Below are 21,348 nucleotides of genomic sequence, written 5' to 3'. Positions count from 1 at the left end.
AGACTCCCTGATGCAGAAATCTACGCTAAGAATGCCACAGGCAGTAGAACTGGGATAAATGGACTCAACAACTGGTGACACGTGTTTGTGTTTATATTTTTTAATATTTTTATATTTTTAAAGACTACTAGTTTTAGAAGGGAAGGAAGGGAGAAAGAAACTCACATGCGGGAGAGACATCAGTCAGCTGCCACTCACACAGCCCCCGCTGGGGACCTGCACCCCTGTGCCCTGGCGGGGAGTCAGCTGACGCCCTCCGGGTCTGCCAAACCGGCCGGGCACGTCTGACGAACTGGAGGCTGAGGCTGAGACTCGAGGTCCGCGTGGGTTTATCCCAGGTGCTAGAAAAGGTGCTAATAGCATGCCCCGTCCCTAAGAAAATAGGCCAGTCCCATCACCGGTCACCAGCACAGCGGCACACCCAGGGGACTGTCCCCGCCACGGCGCACTGTGCCCCCAGCTTCCCCGAGGGCTGTTCAGGCCACGTGGCTCCCCAGTTTTCCAATATGGGCAAAGGTCCAGGAGTCTTGCAGTTCCATAGTCTCGAAACTGAGCTTGCAAAAAATGTAGATGTCATTTTAGAGCGGAGAATGACCTAAGACTCAGTAGGACTGACCATTAATTTCTCTTTCTCCTGTAGCTTAATATTAGAGTTGAGTTTTAAGGTAATCTTAGCTCAAAGCAGCCCTGCTAGTGTTTCGCTTTACCTCGGTTCCCAAAGCGCCGAGCTAAGGACTTTTCGTCCCCAGGATTAAAACCTGAAGAGAAACGACGATGCTCCCCCCCGCCCCACGTCCCGCTCGGTCTCTGCTCCCACAGAAAGCAGCACTCCGGGGCCACTCGGGTTGTGCTCCTTTATTGGGAAGGTGGCAGCCCAGCGCGCGGCGCCCTCAGCTCCCCAGGTGCTTCGTGTGCCTGCCCTGCGCCACCAGCTTCCCCGTGGCCTTGTTGGTCAGGTCCACCGTGGCGAAGGCCAGCGTCCTTCCTTGCTTCAGGACGTGCGCTGTGATCACCACGTCCTCTCCTGCTTTAGCAGGCGACATGTACCTTGAGGGGAAACAGTGATGCGCAGTTACTGGCGGTGATTTTTAAAAGGGAAAGCAGTGCAGGGGCCGGACAGCCCCGCTGGGAACTGCTTCGAGGAGGGGCGACAGGGTCAGCGGGCACTCTGCCCTCTCAAGGGGCGTCCTCCTCCGCACCTGTTCCTTTTCCTGTAAATGCAGGGAGGGGCTCTGGCCCCCGGGCCCTCCCTCCATGGGTTCCCACTTCAGTGACTGCGAGCTGGTGACACAGTCGTCCTGGCTTTCCCTGAATCTGCTAAGCTCCCACGGTGAAGTGACACTTGGTGCCTGTGTCTTGCCATATCCGTACGAAGAATTCACTCAACTCTAAAATGACTATAAAGACTCTAGGGAACTAGTAAGAGGTGCCGACAGCCCTGGTGAGGAACTGTGCACACGCGGTTTTGACGCGCACTCTGCCTCCGCACCTGTGTGCATAAGCTCTCATCCGTTCACTTTTGACATGTTCCGGTTTGGTCACCACATACTTGGAAAAGCGAAACCTGACTCCCTAAACATTCTTTGCGCTGTGAAAGCAGCAGTACCTTCTTAGAAGGCGTAAAAAGCAGACCCGGCTCCACAAGGAGGCTCTGAAGGCCAAGACACGCGGCCGCCGGCGCAGTCTGGCCGCGGGGAGGAGGGGAAGGGCGGCGGCTGCTCCCAGCGCCACCTGCAGCATTTTCGGTGACCTTGAGCTCCAGAGAGCACCTGCATCTTGTCCTGTGATTTGCTACTTGTGTCCTCAATCTAAGTGACTTCCATAGCAAAGAGGGGACTGCGTGTCTCTGACGTGAGTGTAGTAAGACTCGGATGGGTTGAAAGCCTACCAGCTGCGCTGCCTCTGCCCTCACCCACCTTTGCCAGCCCCTCCCGCCCCCCTGCAACTGCTTTTCTGTCCGCTGGGTGGCAGAGACGGGGGTCGGGAAACAAGCCCCGGGCCCTGCACTCCTCGCGGGACAGGGCTGGGCAGCAGCGCCTGCCAGCCAGCCCCGGGCCGAGTCCCGGACCTCCGGCCCCGCCCCCCGGGTGCCGCGCCCACGCCGTGTCTGCCAACCTGCAGGGCGTGTCTGTGCGTTAGGGAGACACGCCGGGTTGCCAACTGGACACCCGCAGCCACCTTGTCACAAGAAGATGACAGTGTCTACGTGAAGGTTTCTCCAGCTCCGCTCTGAGCCTCACTCAGGCTCGCGTGTCCTGAACACGTGTCAGGACTGAGAAACGGCCAGGAGCCAGGAGCCAGGAGCGTGCAGGGACGTTCTCCCACCACATCCGGGTCGGAGGTGGAGGCCTGGCTTTCTCGAAGGGCGAGCTCCCTCCCCGTTGCCAGCCGGGCACCAGCCCCTCGGTTGGCCCTCCCCCTCCCCCACCCGGAGGCCGGCCTGCAGGCGCGCCCGCTACCCACGTGATGTTCATGTCCACGCTGACGCCCGGCAGCGCGCGGTCCGTGCAGAGCAGCGCCAGCGTCGAGATGCTGTCCACCAGCGTGGCTGTCAGCCCCCCGTGGAGCGTGCCCATCTTGTTGGTGTGCTCCTCCTCCACCCGCAGCTCACAGGTCACCTTCCCGGGGGCTGCGGAGACAAGAGTCACCTACACACAGAGGGAAAGGCCGGTGAGCGCCATGTGGTGGAGAAGCGCTGGAGCCGAGAAGGTGACCCTCAGGCAGAGTTTTTAAAGGCAGAGGAACACTAAACCAAAACCAGGGGGAGTCGCGGTCGACGTCCAGTCCTCCGGTGGACGTCAAGGATCCCATCAGAGCTTTTCCGCTTCTGTGCGCCCAGCCTCCTGGCCTCCGTCCACGGAGAGTTTGCACCAGCAAGGCCAGCTGGTCCCTGTGACCTATGGACCCCTCACAGGTTTAGTTTGGGCGCCCTCTAGTTTTGCAGAGCAATTTTTAAGATGACGTCATAATTACCGGTTTAAAACAACTTTAAAAACAAATGGGAAAAATTCAGTAATTCACTGTGTTACTAAATAAGGTTATGCCATAAATTCATGATAGTATAAAAAGTTTAACCACTGAATCCAGCAACGTGAAATGATGGCTTTTAAAGCCCTGTCCACACACAGGATCCCAATGCAAAAGAATTACACAAAAGATAAAATGTAGAAAAATAATTTCAATTTTATATTAAACATTTAAAAATAAACCACAGATAAGCAACAGAAACGTGTTTCTTGTATCTTGAAATTACTAGGAAAAGCCACGGCAGCGCGGCATTTAGGAGCTCGACGGAGCTGTGAGAGGCTGTGCGACCGGCAACAGCGATTCCCACCATCGGTCAGTAGGGGGCTCGGGCAGAACCCGGGCGGGGGGCGCGCCCTGGGTGTCTGGTGTTCTGGGGGCCGGCAAGGCTGAGGCGGTCACGGGGCGGTAGCGCCCAGGTAACTGCCATCTTCTGAGCGCTTTGATATGCCGGGCACTGTGCCCCACACAGTCCACGCGCCGGGTGGCCTACTCTCAAGGTCACCAAGGACGTGGCAGAACTGAGCTGGAGGCCTAGGTCTGTCTGTCTGTGACGGTCCCTGGTCGCTCACTATGAAGTCCCTTGATCCGTGGCTCCCATCAGGAAGACACTGTGAGTCCCACGAACCACAAAGTCAGTGGTTTTGTCGTTCATCCTCCAGGAGGCCCTAAAGGAAAACGACCAAACAATACCAGCCATCCTAAATGACACTGCGATTTGCCTCACAGGTAAATTAGCGGGAAAAGAGATCTCCCAGCAGGAGCTGGTCTCAGCAGACAATGAATGGCCTGGCCCCGGGTGGAGACCCATACCACGGCCAGGCCGGCCAGGTGCGAAGGCCCGCGGCCAGGTGCGCGCGGGAGTCCGTCCGGCACAGGCGCCGAGCAGGGCCGGGGGTGGGGGGCGCCGCTGCCAGCGGGAGATGCAGGTTGTTTGCAGTCCTGGACGTAGTCATCAGGGAGCGAGAGGTCGTGGGAGCAGGACAAGCAACTGCCATTTCTCCCCCAACACTGGCGAAGGGCCGCTTTCATTGGCTCGTTCCAAAACACCTATCGAGGTGGCTGCCACTAAGGCCTCCGCCACCCGGGTCTTGTCAAGAGCTCGCTCCCACACGGGCTTGAACCAGAAAGAGGGGCCGACGGGCGGGGCTGCCTCAGCCCGTCCGTCCGGACCCTGGTGCAAGGGCCGCGCCGCTGTCCGGCCAGGGGACGGCCAAGCCCGTCCGGGCCCTGCGCGGCCCAGCGGGACAGAAGGCCGGGAGCCGTTGGGCCGCGCGGACTGGCTTGGCCGTCCCGGCGCACACACACCAGCTGACAGCAGGTCTCGCACCCCTCAGGGCTCGAGGGCAGAGGCTGCTCTCGGCAGTGGCAGAGCGATTCGGCAGCGTGTTTCCAGAGGGCGGCCATGAAGGACTACGCCCCTCGCCTGTCTCCGCAGCAGGAGAAATGTGAAGCATCACCTTTCTCCTTGGAACTGGTCACCCACTCACCAGTGCCAGAATGAGGCATTTTCCAAAGTCCGCAGAGATGCTCTGAGCGGACGCCAAACCCCTTTCCCCTCAACGGAGCATTGACTTGGTCCCGTCATTTCACTCATTATGCCTTCGTGCCGGGCGGCCCAGCCACCGAAATTGCTATGTTACTTTGTTTTAAATTAAAAAACTTTTTTCAATCACACTGAACATACAATAATGTTAGTTTCGCACCAGGGCGATCAGACATTTAGATAATTTACGAGGTGGCCACTCCGAGGACACACGCAGCGTCCCGCCCACCTCCGGTCAGGGCTGCGGGTCCCCTCGTTCTCTACATGCACCCACGCGTAGGCACGTGGGGGCCCCATTTTCTTTTTATACAACGTAAAAAACGGATCACGTTACAGACACCCCTTCGCCATTCGTTTTCCCCTTCCCAGTAACGTCAAGGCCAGCTCGGCCCCGCTCTGGGAGCCGCGGTGCGGCCGTTCCCTGGCCGGGCCTGTCCTGGGCCACTCTTCCCGCCCGGTCTGCGTCCAGGCGGCCTCTCCATCACACACAAAGGTGCTCGCAGGGGTAGGGACGGCCAGGTCAGGAGGCCGGGGGAAGGGCACATGCATTGTGAAGGAATCTGCCGCTTCCCTTCCCCCAGCAGCGCGAGTGAGGGCGCTCGCTCCCTCCTCCCCCGTCAGGACTGCGGTGGCGGCTCCCCAGGGCCGCGGGCGAATCCCACGGCACCTGCTGGGTTAGAGGGCGCGAGCCAGACGGCCAGCCCCCGGCTCCCGCTCGCTGCTGACTCCACTCCCTTTCCTGTGCACGGCCTCTGCGCTCCTCTGCGCTCACCAACCCGCGGCCCCCGCTCCACGGCAGTTCCCACCGCAGCGTCCCCACCGCAGGGTCGAGCAGTGCCTTCCTTTTTCAGATCGTTGCATTTTGACTTTGATTACGTCTTTTGCCATGAAAAGATGAGTTCCTATTAGCAACGCACACTATGCCTGACACATAGTAAGTGCTATCTAAAGACTTCTAAAATAAATGCGGTAAACAAAAAGTTCTAATTTTATAAAGTCATACAAGCTACCATGTTAGTAAAATATTTTTTAAGTTGTGACTCCTTCACAGAGAGCTGGTGATTTCTTTTCCTAGTTCCCCTGTAGTCGGATATTAGGTTATTTCCATTTTTGACATTACAGACAATGCGACCATCAAGACGCGTGTATATGTCTTTGAATAAATCTCACTTTATCACTTTCTTGTATATTTCTCGCATCTAGACATTTTTAGCGGCCAATAAGGAATATAGAAATATCTGTTGGCATGTTAGGTTGATATATTCCAAGTGCTATCATTGCCCTTTTGTGGTCAACCCAAAAATAACCTGAGGGACAAAACTTTTTGACACAAAAAACACAGAGGTTATTTTAACAGAGACTTTAATACAAAGGACCATTAACCAGAGATTTAAAGCATGGCAGGTTTTGTTCTGCGTGAAGAAATCCTGTGACCTGAACAACCAACTCAAAGCTCAGTACAAAGACATGGTTCACAGTCAGAAAAAACAGGAGTAAAGATTTTTCTAGCTTTGATCTAGAACAAAATGAACAAGTAAGAGGATGAGCTTGCGGGGGCCGCTCTGAGTGGTACCAGGAGCTGTAGCCCCGCACAAGCTGAGGCCTGGGAGATCGTAAGTCTTGGCGGGAACCTGCTGGAGGCAGGCAGGACCGATAAAGACTCCGAGGGCCCCCAGAGGAAATCAGACGTAGAAGTACAGGGCACCCGCGAAGCGTGCTTCGTTTCTCCCTCAAGCTCTGTTAATCTTATACCAGATAAATAGCTCCAGGCTGGGAGAGAAATTTACAGACCTCCTGGACCCAGACCCAAAGCAGTTCCAGGTGTTCCTGCCATTGTCATCTTTAAACAGCACCGTGGAGTGACTCGTTATTTCATCCACGGCGAATCGGAGGCCTCCGCGGCACGGAGTCCCCGCCGGAGCTACGTCCAATTTCTCCAACTTCAGCACTGCTGGCACTGGGCTGGACAACCGTGTTGTGGGGACAGGGCCGAGCAGCTCTGCTCACGGCATCTAGCAGCTTCTTCCCTGCCTCCACCCGCCGGATGCTGGGAAGGGGCTCTCCCCGCCCAGCCCAACTGTCAGTACCTGAGATGTCTCTAGACAGGCACTGCCAAATGTCCCACGGGGGACAGCTATCCCCAGTGAGAGCCACCGGTCTAGGTCGAATGACCTTAACATTAACGGGAAAAGGAGAGGAACCGTGTTCACAACTAGACTTACGGATCACTATGCATAAATATCTACTTCACCCCTAACAATTCGGCCCACACAAAACCTATTTTAGATAAAATTAACAAACGCAGAGCACCTACTACTACGGTGTCAACCCATGTGGTTAACAGGGGATCGAGCACTTGACACACGGCTAATCTGCACTGAGAGGTGCTGTAAGTGTAAAATTCATCTGGATTTCATCAAAGATTAAGTATGAAAAAGACATACTTTTTGTATTTATTACATGTTAAAAGACTTTCGGATAGAATGAGTTACTTAAAATATATCACTACAATATACCACCACATATATACCACTAAAATATAATTCACTACAATGAATTCGCCTATTTCTTTTCGTTTTTTAAAATGTGACTACTATAAAATTTATAATCCCACCTGCGGCTCGCATTTGTAGCTTGCGTCATACCTACTAGACAGCGCTGGTGTGGACTGAGGCGGTTCCGCGCTTATCAACCTTAGTGCAACTTCTGCGAAACCCAATACATTTGGGCTAACAGGCATATATTCTTGGAAAGCAAGCTACCACCAATGCCAACTCTAGGTATTATTTCCTTTGTTTTCCAAAAAAGCCCGGAGATCATGAGGGACAGCTATTTCCGCGTTGAAAATACAGCCTAAAAGTTGCCTTCGCGAAGGGAGACCTTGTTCCAAAGCCCTACCTTCTTCGTTTGCAGTCGATCTGTGTTCAAAGTTCACTTCCAAATTGTTTCCAAATTTCCCGGTACTCTATCCTAATTGTAAGGAAAACAGGCATGCATGCACTTAAACATGGGGGAAAATCCACAAGTTACTTAGGCCGTTAAGTATGTTACTCGTGCTATTCGATAAATGCTTCCTATGTAGTACGTTCTCTATAGACACTGGAAACTAGGAGCGTGGGCTACTTTGTTCCTGGGCACCCCGCCGCCACCCAGCACCGGAGTCTGCTGCCTTCCTTCAGCTGCCCTGCTGCTACAAACGCGCGGGCTGCGGGCGCGCCTCCCGCGCTGTCGGCCAGCTGGGAAGGAAGGGTCGCACTACCGTCCTTTCCGGCACTAGAACGGAGCAGTGCTATCTCCACGAAGGACAACTATACACAGTTATTTATGGACGATTACATGAGCTCGTCTGTGCTCTGGACCTGGCACACAAGGGCGTTCCGTGAAGTAACCGTGATCACTAAGCGACGCGACGACAGAAGCGAGCGAATTACAAACGCGGCGCCTCCTCTCCCAGCATCCCAAGCCGCGGCTGCGCCTGTAATACCTTTTGCAAAACTCTATCAAAACCGGAGACACTGGTCATGGCCTTCATCAGCTCCTGCAGATTCTTGGTCAGACTCATCGTGGACGGTCTGCCAGCTCCAGGATGCAGCGTAAGACGAACCTCGCAAGAGACAAGCAGCCCAGGAACTGGCAAAAGCGCAAGGACGCAAGGACGCAGAGGACGCAGACCTGCAGACGTCCGTCCGCGGCGCGCACACCGTCGGCCCCGCCCGTGCCCTGCCCACGCTCACGCACTGAGGTTCCGCGCCCCATTGTGAGAGCGCGCGCGCGCGCGCTCGCTGTTGTCCTCCCGCCGTCCCCGCGCCCAACCCTTCACCCACTGCGCAGCCGCGCCGATCGCCCTCCGCGGGCGGGCTGCTGTTCCCCGCCGGACCGTTGAGGCGAGAGCACTGCCGCGGGGCGGGGGGGCGGAGGACGGGCGCCTGCGCAGAGCGGCGGGGAGGGCGGCCGCGAAGGGCTGAGGTGATGGAGCGGAAGCGCAGTCTGGATTTTTGGCCGGCGGCGGGGCTCGACGACGGGGATCCAGCGGAGAAGAAGCGGCTCCTGCTGTGTGCGGACTTCACCACCGTCGCCAGCTGCGAGGCTGCCGTGGCGCGGCGCTACCTGGCCGAGAACGCCTGGGAGATGGAAGTACGCTCGCCGCGTCCCTTCGGGCCTGGGCCGCGCGCCGGGCGTGCACGAGCCCACCCACCTGTCCGTTTGTTTTTTGTTTTTTTTTCAGAGGGCGCTGAACGCCTACTTCGAGCCTCGGGCGGAGGGCGAAGCCCCACGCCGCTCCGAGGCCGCGCCCACGGCCGCGCAGGTGTGCTGGTGAGTGGGCGGGGCCGGGCGGAGCTTGGGTGGCGCCCCGGGCGGGGATGGAGGCACGGGCAGCAGCCGGGCAGCCACTTTTCCCGGGGACCACGCAGTCGCCGCCGGCGAATTGGGAGTGCGGGAACCGTCTGGAATTCTGCACTCGAAGTATAGGAAACACGCAAGCGGGAGGTTGCAAACCAATGAAGGAGGCAAAAACCTCTATGGAAACAAGGTCCCTTGGGAATCCGCCTGCGTCCCGCGTTGATTGTTTATTTGTTCTCCGCGGGCAGCCTGCGTGCCACCTAGAAAGTGGTTTTCGGTAAAATTCACACCTGCTCCTGTAACTCCAGTGACAGCGAGGCTTTATCCATAAAGTAAGAATCCGCACCGATCTCAGTACTTCGTCCTTAGAGTAGAACTTCACATACTAAGTGTAGAAGGCATGATGGCGTTAGGGGAAAAGCAGCAGGTGGGAACCACCGCAGGACTAATTATTTCAGACGAGAGGCGTTTACATAGTTGCGGAGTATCTACCCATCAAACGCCTACAGGGGGCCGAGTGCCTGCGAGTGGAGGCGTGCGCGCGGCACACTCTCGCTTCCGTGCCCTGCCTGCCGAGACACACAAAATCTGCGTCTAAAGAAAACATCAGACTCCCCGTGAGACACGTGCTACTAAACGCATGGCCTGCGTGCTTCAGAAATAGCGAGGCCGCGGGAGGCAAAGCCTGGAGACCTGCTCTGGAGTAAAGGAGACCGACACCTCCCAGCTCCTGGGCGAGGCCCTTAGTAGCACGCTTAGCGAAATTTGAAGAGGTCTTTAAATTTTAATGCTGTGTTACTTAATTATCGGACCTTCGATAGTCGTACTGGGCTGTGTATGTAAGAATGCCCTTGGTTTTAGGAGCTACATACAAAAGTATTTATGCAGGTATTTCAAGATAAGAACAATTAAATGTTATTTAAGTAAAATGCTAACATATCTGTGAGTGGCTAGCATTCTTTTTACCGTTCTTGCGGTACTTTTTTCAAAATTATTATAACTTTTTTTAGAGCGAGGGGAAGGAGGGGCAAGAGAGATATTGATCTGTTCTACTTATCTACGCCTTCATTTGTTGATTCTTGCCTGGGCCCTGACCCAGGGTTGACCCCATTAAGTCCTGCCGTATGCGGACAAGGCTCTAACCCCGAGCGGCCCAGCCAGGGCAATGTTCTTACAGTTCGGAAAGTCTGAGGTCGTGTCCGAATAAGCACCTGAAACAGTAAGCAAGCTAGATTTGCTGTGCTGACCCTTCCACAGTGCACGCTGCATCAAATCCCGCGCTGCACCCCAGAAACCAGTTCACGGTGCCGTATCAGTTACACCTCTGTTTTAAAAAAAGGAACTTAAGATATTGGCATTCAGTTTATTAGAGTTATGCATCCAAGAGCATATTTCTTACACTTATCTGTAGTTAATATAAATGCTTAGCAGCCACACCCTAATCATGTTTTGCTTCTCCACTGCAGTGCCTGAGCCTCGTGACCGAGCAGGGGTTCTGTGCCCAGTGCGCACAGAAGCCAAGGCTGTAGCTCCAGCTTCTGGCACAGAAGGAAGTGTTATTTTGACCTCAGCTGGCAATCAGACCGGAGACACGACCCAAATCTGTCTCCCCAGCCATCCAGGGTTCGGGCAAGATTTAAGGGATTTCTGCACCAGACTTTTGTGGACAGTGGGCCCTCGCTTCTGAAAGGGCTCCGGGTCCACATTCTGAGCAGTTGGTCCTTCAGTTCAGAGCATAGTTTGCACCATTTTCTCCTCTGTGTCTCTGGGAGCGCATGGCTTGCAGCTTTGTTCTGCTGTCTCAGAAAACAGCTCAGTACCTTGTAAGAGACAGGGTAGGGTCAGTTTGCACTGGTTCTGCCCTTGGAGCCCAGGTAGAGCTGGGGAAGGTGGGTCAGCTGTGGGGCTGCGGCCAAAGCAGGCACTCATGGCCTCGCCGGCGCGGCAGCCTCGGGGACTTCCAACCTAGCGGACCGAGGTCCCGGAGAGAGTGTTCCAGGAGGCTGCAGGAAAGCCGCTAGGCTTCTGACCAAGCCTCAGAGGTCATGAGTGTCCTGTTGGCTGTTCCACTGGTCACGGAGGTCACGAGGCGCAGGTTCCTGGAGGGTGTGGGACTCCCGCGCTCAGGCCATGACGGAGCATTTGCAGTGATTATCCACCTGCCGCAGCGAGGTCGTTTTTCAAGCCTGGCTTAGAACAAATCCAAATAAATTTGGAAGCCTTACATCAGTCTGATTTAGGGTCCGAGTTTATAAAACTGTTTCCGTGACACACGTCATGGAAGGATGCTGAGGTGGCTTTGTGTGAGTGAGCAAACAGTTGGAGAACACGGTACAAGTCTGTTTTCCTCCGTCACGGGATGTTTGCTCTTCTACTGGCACATACTTTGGGTCTTATTAAATGTGTTTAACTGAAACGAGGGCCACAACTGATTATGAAAGACTTGTAAAAGCTAAGCAGTGTGTAGAGTAGCGAAGGTGTGTTTCGTTCTGGTCTTGCAGCGTTGACCTCACCAACGAGGAGCCAGCCCACCCCGCCGGCTCTGGAGGCAGCGCGCCTGAATGCCTTCGGCAGGAGGACGGCAGCGCCTTCTCCTTGGTCACCTGGAACATCGACGGGCTGGACCTGTGCGGGCTGCTGGAGAGGGCCAAGGCCGTGTGCGCCTCCCTGGCTCTGTGAGTGCCGTGGCCGCTGCTGCGGGCAGCGCGGGACGTGTCTGACCTGCGTGCCCAGAGGGCGGCTGCCGGGGGCCTGGGGCCCGGATTCGGAGTCCTGCTCTCGGGCCGGGGGCTCGGGGGACGGGGTGGGAACGCTGATTTTGTGAGACCCCTTCTAGTGCAGTTTCACTTGTTGACCTTTGTATCCAGGGTCCGGCAGAAGTAAGGCCTGTGTGAGTGTGGTTGATAGGGTGATAATTTAGTTTTAATTTGAACATTTCACCAAAAATAGCATATGGTGCGCTTTGAATGTGATTGTCATGTGACAGAATTACGTGCTCACGATTTTGTAATAAAAAGGGCATTCTTTGTGCCGGACCCTGCATAATTACTGCTGTGAGAATTAAATCACCGAAGAGACCTTTGTCACACCCCTGGGGAGTCAGTGGTGAGCCACCCCGTTCTCCGGAGCTCAGTTTTCCGCATCCTGTTTCTCGAGGGTGGGGCGCGGTGATCTCGCGGGGGGTGTGCGTCAGCGCCATCGGACACGCTCGGTGTCACGGTTCCTGTTGGCAGTGACTCCCACTCTTTTAACTTGGAAGTATTGTTGCGTGTATGTTTGTTAAATTAATCCTCACAGTATTGTGTTAAAAAGCACAGATCTCCCATTGTATAGTTACCAGAGACGAGTGTAAACGCTGAGCGTTAGGTGTCCTAGAGGGTAAGAGCGTTGACTTCATGCTGCGGGAAGCGGCAGACGACGCGGCGTCCCTGGTGCTAATCAGGCGATGTGTTTAAATCAGGTACAGCCCGGACGTGGTGTTTCTGCAGGAAGTTATTCCCCCCTATTACAGCTTCCTGAAGAAGAGAGCAAGGAACTACACGGTTATTACAGGTAACGTCTTTCCTGTTGTTTAACTTCTTCTTTGAAAAACAAGCCAATGAAAGGAAAAAATCAAAATTAGCTTTTTGCAGTCCAGACCAAAAAAAAAAAAAAAAACCAAAAAGAAAAGCACAACCAAAATAACCTTGAGCAAACGAGCCAGACGCAGGATCTAGAAAGGGCTAAGAACTGTAGGAGAATATTTTTACAGCTTAATGTTAATTTTTGTGAAAAAGTTGAAATGGATGATATCTCAGGAAAATAGAGATTGCCAAAATCTGAGACACTGAGTAGCTTTTTGGGGACATTAATTGTTAAAAACTTTAAGTGTGGTGATTGCATTGTGGTTATGCTTTTTTTTCAAATTTTTTATTTTTCAGTTATACTTTACATACCGTATTTGTTTCATGGGGCTATGCTTATTCAAAAGGTCTTTTATTTTTATTTTTCTAGCTTTTTACGCTGAATAATTTAGGCCTTTGATTTTCCATCTATTTTTTTACTAAGTGCACTGAGAGGAGCCCTTCAGCTGCCTTCACGATTTGGGGCTCCCTCTCGTGTTCTGCCTCCCGCTTTTACGTAGGACAGGGTTTCCGGTTCTGGGCTAAGGGGAGCGTCCTCGCTCCGATTCTGCTTGTCTCGCCCTCTTTGTCGGAGGACTTGTCCACGTTCTCCTGGGGAGTCTTCCTGTCCCCCGCTTTCTTGCTTCAGGTCCTCGGTGCGTCCCCTGTGACGGGCGTGACCGCCGTCTGAGCGGCCGTGGGCGGTGCTTCTGAACCCCGGCCCCCGGGGACTGCCTGCGTCTCTCCTTGTCGTTGGCTCACAGTTTGTCTGGGCGTAGGTTTCCAGGTAGAAAGTCGTTTTCCCTCAGAATTTGGAAGGTACTGATTCAGTGTTTTCTGGTTTCTGTTATTGGCGATTACGAGTGTGCGGCCCTGCTAAGTCCTGTCCTCGCCCCGCCCTCTACGCTCTGAGCGGCTTCTGAACCCTAGGGCCCTGCGCGTCTGCTTTTTCATTTATTGTTCTGAACGCTTGGTAGGAACTTTGGTCTGGCGGTTTGTGACCTTCGGTTCTGGAAGACTCCTTCCGGCCTCCCCTCCCTCCGGCCCTCCCGGTCCTGCCCGCCGGCCCCTCTCCCTCTCCTGCCCCTGCCCCTCCCTGGTTCCCCCCTGTTCTGATGAATCAGTTACCACTCCTCCACCTGCTTGGTTTTCTGGAAGCCTCCAGAACCCTCCCGTCCCCACCCTCAACGTCTCGTCTCTTGTCTTGCAGCTTTGTGCCTTTCGCCATCTGGTCATTTACTATAACTTTCTGGTGCTCCCAGAGCGAGACGTCAACACATGTCAGTTTGCCTCAGTTTAAGTCTCACGTACTTTTTCAGAAATTTCCGGGGTGTTTTTTTGTTTGTTTTTTTCCTGTTGGCACTGTTAACTATTTTTGGCACTTATGTGGAGTCATGTTTACTTTTATATTTCTTCCATACTTGCGGTTACATTTTGGGAGGGGAAGGTAAACGTGGGGATTTGGTTGGCCATCCTGAACTGTTTTGAAATAGTTTTAAGATTGAGACCCGTTTAAGTTTCTCTACCGGTTTGTTATATAGTGTTCAGTGGGGGAACCTGTGACGAACTGCAGATACTCGTGTCCTCTCCACCTAAACTCTCTTCCATAAACATTTGAAGGTCATGAAGAAGGATATTTCACAGCCATAATGTTGAAGACATCGAGAGTGACATTTAAAAGCCAAGAGATTATCCCTTTTCCAAATACAAACATGATGAGAAACCTTTTGTGTGTGCATGTAAGTAAATTTTAAAAGTCAAGTGCTTTTTAAAAAAAGAATAGATGGTTCCGTGGTGGTGTCCTTTTTTTAAACTATTGTCTTTAGAGGAAAGTTTGCTCCTCACTTACAGGGTCTTTTAATGGTTTTAAAGAGCTTTGTGAAGCCAGGGCTTTCCTTCCTGTGGCGGCAGGGGCTCGGTTGTTCGGGGGAGGTTGTAAGGAGGGAGGCGTGGTCGAATTGGGCCCTGAAGAGCCTGTAAGGGGGAGCCGTGAGCAAGCTCACGAGCGGGAAGGGGTGGGGCTCGAGTGTGGGAGCCAGGCCTCGCGCGGGTGTCGCAGGCGCGATGTTCATCTTGGCACAGAGAGGGGTGGTGTGACGAGAGGCTGGCACAGCCCGTGGGACTGGATGCTGATGGTCGCGGCGCTCAGCAGCAGAGAGCGCGCCCTGGGGTCTGCAGGCAGCCCGTGGAAATCGGGGCGCGCCTGCCTTGCTGGCGCCGTAGCTGCGAGTGGCAAATGGTTCCGACTGATTCATTACCTGAGCCCTTGTGAGCGCCTGCGTGCCGGGCTCGGGACACTAGAGCCGTGGATAAAGGAAGCGCCTTGTGTTCGAGGAGTTACGCTGTAACTCCGTCTGGGGACGTACGAACGGTCTAGCCCCGAGCAGCAGAAATGTGGAGGCGGGAGCGCGGGGCCTTGGGGAAGGGCGCACAGTGGCGGGACAGTCGAGGTGGGTGCTTTGGGAGCAGCGGCAGCACCCCAGACTTCTTTGACCTGGGAGGAGAAGCACAGTGCGGGTGGCCGGTTGCCCTTTAGTTAATATGTATGTACCAGTCAGGTGAATGATCTGCTGATTCTGCTGTCAAAGCTCAGAGGCCGGGGCTGATTTTAACCACTGGAATGACGTGTCCTGTTGCAGGCCAGTGTCTCGGGGAACGAACTGTACCTCATGACGTCCCATTTGGAGAGCACCAGGGCGCACGCCCAGGAACGAATGAATCAGCTCAAAATGGTTTTAAAGAAAATGGAGGAGGCTCCGGAGTCAGCGACAGTGATATTTGCAGGAGACACAAACTTAAGGGATCGTGAAGTGAGTGGCAACATCAGTCCCATGTTTACGGGCAGGTTATTGCTGTGGGAGCTAATTCAGGCTCCTTCTGGCCAAAGCAGGTGACACGCATAGGTGACCTCCCATAAATGACCTTGCGGGTGTGACCCAGCGAACAGTTACTCAGCCCTGCTCCACCCTCGCACCAGGAGGCTGAGGCCTGTCCGCCATCGAGAAACGCAGGGGGCCCAGGAAACCGCACAGAGCACGGCGCGGGGTCACGGGGTCTAGAGAAGGCAGCTGTGAGGCGTTGAGAGAGGTCACGTTCATCTGTGGATCTGTTCAGCAGTTGCTGGGACCGTCGTCATGGTTGTCCCCCCTTTCCTGGTGCCACCGTGTCCAGGTCTGAGGCAGTCTCCTTTTCCTTAGTTAAGTTGAGACTTGGCGGGACTTTTCAGGACCTGATAGATTTAGAGCGCCACAGGTGGTGAGCCTGTCTTGCCTTTTCCCCGACGGGCAGGGCTCACGTCAGACTGGGAGGGGAGTGAAATAGAGACCTGCTGGTGGTCACTGCCGGGGCCCCGGGCGGTGGGGGGGGAGCCTGGGGACGGAGCAGTCAGGGCGCTGCGCGGGGCGGGCGGCGCCCACGGGGAGCAGTGGGGCTCTGCCTCCCCCCGGTGCAACTGTGTCCTCGTATAGAAGGTTAAAAGCCAAGCTCTCCGTTGGCCTGTTTGCGGGTTAGCGGGCTTGTAGCGAGCGGCTCTCGGCAGCTACAAGTGACTGATGGCCTTGTAAAACCCAGCTTCCGAACAGACGGTGTTGGAGAACTGGATATCCGCACGCAAAAACGCGAAGCTCGGTCCTTACTTTACACCCTGTACAACAGTTTATTCAGAGTGGATCAAAGACCTAAAGGTAGGAGCTAGAACTATGGAACTCTGAAAGAAAACACAGGGAGAATCTCCATGACACCGGACTTGGCAGTGAATTCTCGGATATGACACCGAAAGCACAGACGACAAAGGAGAAACAGAGAAGGTGAAGTCATGAAAATGCGCAGCTTCCCTGCAGCAAAGGATACTGTCAGTGGAGTGAAGAGGTAGAGCATGGAATGAGGGAGATACTCGCAAATCATGTATCTGACAAGCAATATTCAGAATACATAGAGGACTCTTATAATAAAAGGCCAACGATAAAAAAGAACCTGATTTTAAAATGAGCAAAGAGGAGGTTCGGGAGGTGGACGGTGTGGTAATGGCTCCGCCACTATGTAGGCGTCCTTAATGGCATTGACCTGTGTATGTTAAAAGGGTAAATTTTATGTATATTTTACCGTAGTTATTTTTAAACCCTGGAGGGTGAATGGAGGAGGGAAGAATTCATGCCATTAGTAAATTTCAAATAAGACCGAAAGCAGTTGGCATGATGGGATCATACACGTGGCAGCCTCCACGTTTCTAGACTAGAGCAGAAAAGAAGCAGTTTTGCCTTCTTTTCACTTGTGCTCATTTTTTGAGACTGAGCAGCAGCCGAGGCCCGGGTTCCCAGCCTTCGGAATTCAGCCGGCACCCGGGGCTCGGGACCCTTTGTGGGAGAAGCGCAGGGCCCGACTGCAGACCCCCGGCTCCCTCCCGTCCCTGTTCCGCCCGCTTCTCTGTTGCGCAGCAAAGCGTGTTTCCTCACACAGCCACTCACAGCCCCTAGAGTTGCACGTGCGCACTAGTAGGTAACTTGGGATATTTTGATCGGAAACGGTGTACTTAGGCGTCGTAGTAAAGACACCTTTTTAATAGGGAAAAACGGAGTCTGACAGGTTTTCTGTCTTTTCAGGTGACCCAGTGCGGCGGCCTGCCCAGCGGCATCTCGGACGTGTGGGAGTTTTTGGGCAAACCTAAGCATTGCCAGTATACGTGGGACACACAGGCGAACTCGAACCTGGGAATACGTGCCATCTCCAAGCATCGTTTTGACCGAATCTTTTTCAGAGCAGCCGCAGACGGCGGCCACATCATTCCCCAAAGTTTGGATCTCCTCGGGCTGGAGAAGCTGGACTGTGGCAGATTTCCCAGCGACCACTGGGGTCTCCTGTGCAGCTTGGATGTGATACTGTGAAGTCTCCAGAGCTCTGAGTCAGTCTCTGCTGGGGATTTGCAAAGATGATCTCTACCTGCTTGGAACGTCGGGTTTCGTACAGAAGAATATACTGGATCACTGGAAGAGGAGAAAAACTACTGTGATTTTATTTTGTGAATTGCGTCCTTAGAGTCCAGAACTAAACTTTAATGTTTATTTCAACAAAATACTTGCACTCAGACTGAGGCCTCGGGGGGAAGGGCACGACAGCTGTCCGCAGGGGTCGCGGTGTCTCAGGGTGGCCTTCAGGGTTGATTGATTTTACGAATCGGGAGCGAAGATAGTTTGTATTATAAATGAGTCTTCCAAGGGAAGAAATGGGCGGTTTCTGAGTCCTTGGGACTGGGTCTTCGGTGCCACCGCACAGGCTGAGGTTGGCCAGGCGGCCCTGGGCGTCCGTCGGCGGAGACGCGGGCGGCCCCCTGCTGTCAGACCTTGTGTTTGTCCCCGCGCTGTGCCTGCCCAGGGAGCTGTTCGCAAACTCATGCTTTAAAATTCCTTAACTTTTTAAAATTCACGTTTGTAGCTGTGTGGCCAGAAGAGTGAAGTCAGGCCCGATGAGAATTAAAGTCGGTTTTATAGCAGCTCTGGACTTTTTTTGGAGAGAATAAATGTGTCAAGCGAAACAGCCTCTTGGTTTTGCCACTCTAAATTATTTTACAAGAGGTGAGGAGCACTTGTAAATGTGCTTGAAGGAAATTTTTTTCCCCCATAAGAGAAAAGTGCCTTAAATAAAGATTTCTATTTGTTCATAGGGTGTTTTGGTGCCCCAGTGGGGCTGCGTGTTTCCCTCCGGTTTCTGGCTCCAGCACCACGGTCGCCTGCGCGTGGGAGCGCGCGGCTTTGTCCCGCTGCCTCTGCCGCGGCCAGGAAGTGTCTGTAGTGTGGACTTTCTTGGCCTAAAAAGGAAAGCCAGGGAGAGGAATACCAGAATGAGAAGTAACAGAATCTTTATTTTCAGCAGGGGCATCAAGATTCACAAATAAAACACCTCAAAAAAGACAAGCTGAATGTATACAGAATGTTGCCTTTGTAGTGACAAGGAAAAGGAGTTTTATACGTTAATCATTAGAAATAAAATGAGTGCTAATATTTTAGCATTCGTTCATCTTTGTGAGAAAGGATGCTTTGGGTAGAAGTTGCTGATTCCCTTGAAGGAGTGAGTTAGAAGAACTACACCTCACATCACTTTCCTGTATTTCTCTGTGTGTGTGTGTGTGTGTGTGTGTGTGTGTGTGTGTGTGTGGAGAGAGAGAGAGCGGAAAGGCTCCCTATGAAAAATGAAAATGTAGTAGAGTGCATTAGATTAAATAACTATCAGACTGTTCTAAAACCATGAGAGGGGTGGTCTTCCTTTCTCTGGCTTGCAGCATCCAGGTGGGACCTGCTCCCATCGCCGTGCCCGCCCCCCGCCCCCCGCCCCGTGCAGCTGCCCCCCTTCTTGGGTGGGGGTGGGGGACATTCCACAGTGCACACCGGCCCCCACAGGGAGCACTCAACCCCAGACATGCCGCATTTTCTCCTTTGCACACGCACCGATGATAAAGTTTAATTTAGGAGTTAGGCACCATAAGAAATTAACAACAATAAGGCAGAACAGAACAATGTACTGTGATGAAAGTTACGTGAACGTTCTCTCACTACCTCAAAAGTTCCTTCTCGTCTTGTACTCACCTTTTCATTTAATGGAAGCACTGGGCAGCTCCTGCCTGGGTATTGGAGTTGCCCGCACCCCTATTTCTCTGCTTTGGGGCCATTATTAAGTAAAATAAGGGTGACCTGACCGTAAGCCCTGTGATACCTCCACGTCCATCTGTTAAGCCGGAGAGATGGCGGCGAGTCACTAATGCGCCGGGAGCGTCCACGGCGGGAGGACGCAGCCTAAGGTGGGACAGAGCAGAGTGACGAGATTTGTATCACGCCGCTCGGACTGGTGCACACCTTAAAGCTTAGGAATTGTTCCTGGGCTTTTTGATTTGATTTTTTTTGGACCTGTTGCCCTCGGATAACAGACGCGGATAAGGTGGGGGGGGGGGGCGCTACTGTTGTGACAAAATCCAGGAAGCTAAGCGAAGTGAACAGTCCTCGAAGGCAAGAGCTACCCTGCCGATGCGCAACATCGGGAATTTCTCCTCCGAATCTCCCGTTTTCCAGCGTAGGAGCTGTCCAGCCTTCCCTTCTGGTGGACCTGCGCCTCGGCATCCTCGCTTCCGGCAGGTGAAGCACCCCTGTGCCCTGATGGGGAACGTGCCTTCCACACCTGTCTTCTCCCACCTTCACAGCTGAAGTTCTTCGTCTTTTATCGCGCGACTTAGGAACCGCGTATCAACAAGAGCAACGTCGGAAAAGCTGTGCTAAGGGCCCATCACTTGATCGTTAGTATTTATCGCAGCGTCCGGCATATAATGACACGGCGGAGGTCCATCAATGCCCACCTAATGCTGAGGACAAGTGCAAGGGAGCGGCCCCGCACGTGTCCCAGCGAGGCCGACCCACGTGTTCCCACAGTGCCGAGGGAGCTGCTTTATTATCACACATCACAACACGGATGCTTCTGGCTTTCTCTGCGGCTCACCGCTCAGCCCGACCTTTTTAAAACCTCTTCATCCAAACCGATTTTCACTCTTTCAGTTGTGGACAGGTTTTTATTTTCTCAAGGTGCGTTGTCTCCTGCACCCCTCAGTCACGCTGTACGAGTGCGGTTGTTTTACCCGGGGGCGGGGTTTGGCCGGCTGAGGTCACCCCCAGGCTCGTTCTCAGGCCTGTCCTTTCGGTCCTGCCACGTGCCGGGAGCGCAGGAGGAAGACCCCCGTTGCCACACCTGGACGCTTTAGCGCTTTTGTTGGAAGAAAGCAGCATCAATGCAAGGAAGCCTTCCTCCTGGGCTTCTGAGGTGGAGATGGGTGGGGCGGGAGTCGGAGAGCGGCACTTGCTCAAAACACCGGGACTCCGCCAGGGCGGGGGTGCCCCAGGTAGCGCGCTGCCGGCTTGTCGGACCCAGACGACGGGGCGGGGCGGGGCTCCCGGGAGCCTCCTGCTCGGCGGGCGGCGAGGTCGGAGTGCGTGGCCCCGGCACCTGGGGTGCAAAGCTCGGAGCACCGAGTGGGGAACGGGCCGGGCTCGCAGATTCCGGCGTGCGTGCGCATGCGCGCACGTTGCCGCGGGAACGGCGGCGACGGCCGGGCGGTGCGTTTCCCGCGCACGCTCTCTCGGCACAGCGGACGCACACGCGTGGACCCACGGCCGCGCTGACCCGTAGGCCTGGCCGCTGTTCTAGTGCAGGTGAGAGCCGCAGGAGCCCCGCGTCCCGCGCTGGGGCTGCGTCCCGGGGAGGACAAGCAGGGGCAGGCGCCCGGGCGGGGCCGGCGTGGGCGTGAGTGCGCGTGCGCGGGGAGGCGGGCAGGGGGCGGACTTTAGGCGCCACCCCGCCGAGTACCCTCTCCCGTCCCGGTTCGCGGCAGCGGGTGGAGCCCGAGGACCCGGCAGGTCGGGGCCGCAGGTGTCCGCGCCGCCGCAGCTTTGCACTTCCCCAGCCTCGGGACTGCTTGTCTCAGGCCCGGATGGTCCTGTGCTTACAGTCGGTCCGGCAACAGGCGTGTCATCTCCGCTGTCATCCCCCGGTTCTCGTTGTCGCTGTGCCTTGCGCTGAAGCGTACACCCTTCTCATGGCCCCTCGCTCCTTCCCTGCCCACTGCTTGCCCGAGGTGGGTGTGGATCAAGATACTATTAATCAAAGCCCTGGCCGGTAGCCCAGTTGCTCAGAGCGTCTTCCTGGTGAGCCAGTGTTGCGGGTTCGCTTCCCGGCCAGGGCACATGCAGGAGTCAACTAGTGAAAGCATCATAAGTGGAACAGCAGATCCAGGTTTTTGTGCGCCTCTCTCCCCCTCTCCAAAGAAAGTTTAAATTTTTAAAAAAGATGTTATTAACCAGAGGC

The 21,348-nt window shown here is 54.4% G+C and overlaps 2 protein-coding genes across 2 annotated transcripts; one reads left to right on the top strand and one right to left on the bottom strand.

The window, feature by feature from the left end:
- Positions 1-840: 840 nt before the first annotated feature.
- ACOT13 (acyl-CoA thioesterase 13) lies at positions 841-8,263 on the bottom strand. The gene is made up of 3 exons (XM_054564799.1): positions 8,055-8,263; positions 2,464-2,648; positions 841-1,047 (listed from the first exon to the last, which is right to left on the bottom strand). Exons 1-3 carry the CDS (start codon positions 8,130-8,132, stop codon positions 891-893), a joined length of 420 nt encoding a protein of 139 aa, XP_054420774.1. The 5' UTR covers positions 8,133-8,263; the 3' UTR covers positions 841-890.
- Positions 8,264-8,516: 253 nt separating this feature from the next.
- On the top strand, positions 8,517-18,512 carry TDP2 (tyrosyl-DNA phosphodiesterase 2). Its single transcript, XM_054564734.1, has 7 exons — positions 8,517-8,704; positions 8,796-8,884; positions 11,413-11,586; positions 12,372-12,463; positions 14,134-14,252; positions 15,153-15,323; positions 17,112-18,512. Exons 1-7 carry the CDS (start codon positions 8,540-8,542, stop codon positions 17,391-17,393), a joined length of 1,092 nt encoding a protein of 363 aa, XP_054420709.1. The 5' UTR covers positions 8,517-8,539; the 3' UTR covers positions 17,394-18,512.
- Positions 18,513-21,348: the final 2,836 nt, after the last annotated feature.

Source organism: Pteronotus mesoamericanus, unplaced genomic scaffold, assembly GCF_021234165.1.
Source record: "Pteronotus mesoamericanus isolate MK-2021 breed Mesoamerican mustached bat unplaced genomic scaffold, CSHL_Meso_final scaffold_99, whole genome shotgun sequence".
NCBI classification, from domain to species: Eukaryota; Metazoa; Chordata; class Mammalia; order Chiroptera; family Mormoopidae; genus Pteronotus; species Pteronotus mesoamericanus.
This window is presented reverse-complemented; position numbering and strand designations above follow the sequence as displayed.

What these genes read in the sequence shown, in the direction of transcription:
- TDP2 (XM_054564734.1), top strand. Translation starts at nt 8,540, where the DNA reads ATGGAGCGGAAGCGCAGTCTGGATTTTTGGCCGGCGGCGGGGCTCGAC. An exon ending in GAAACCTTTTGTGTGTGCAT is followed by an intron (nt 14,253 to 15,152) that starts GTAAGTAAATTT and finishes GTCCTGTTGCAG; the next exon opens with GCCAGTGTCTCGGGGAACGA. An exon ending in CAAACTTAAGGGATCGTGAA is followed by an intron (nt 15,324 to 17,111) that starts GTGAGTGGCAAC and finishes CTGTCTTTTCAG; the next exon opens with GTGACCCAGTGCGGCGGCCT.
- ACOT13 (XM_054564799.1), bottom strand. Translation starts at nt 8,132, where the DNA reads ATGAGTCTGACCAAGAATCTGCAGGAGCTGATGAAGGCCATGACCAGT. An exon ending in TTGATAGAGTTTTGCAAAAG is followed by an intron (nt 2,649 to 8,054) that starts GTATTACAGGCG and finishes CTCTGTGTGTAG; the next exon opens with GTGACTCTTGTCTCCGCAGC. An exon ending in AGCGTGGACATGAACATCAC is followed by an intron (nt 1,048 to 2,463) that starts GTGGGTAGCGGG and finishes TTTCCCCTCAAG; the next exon opens with GTACATGTCGCCTGCTAAAG.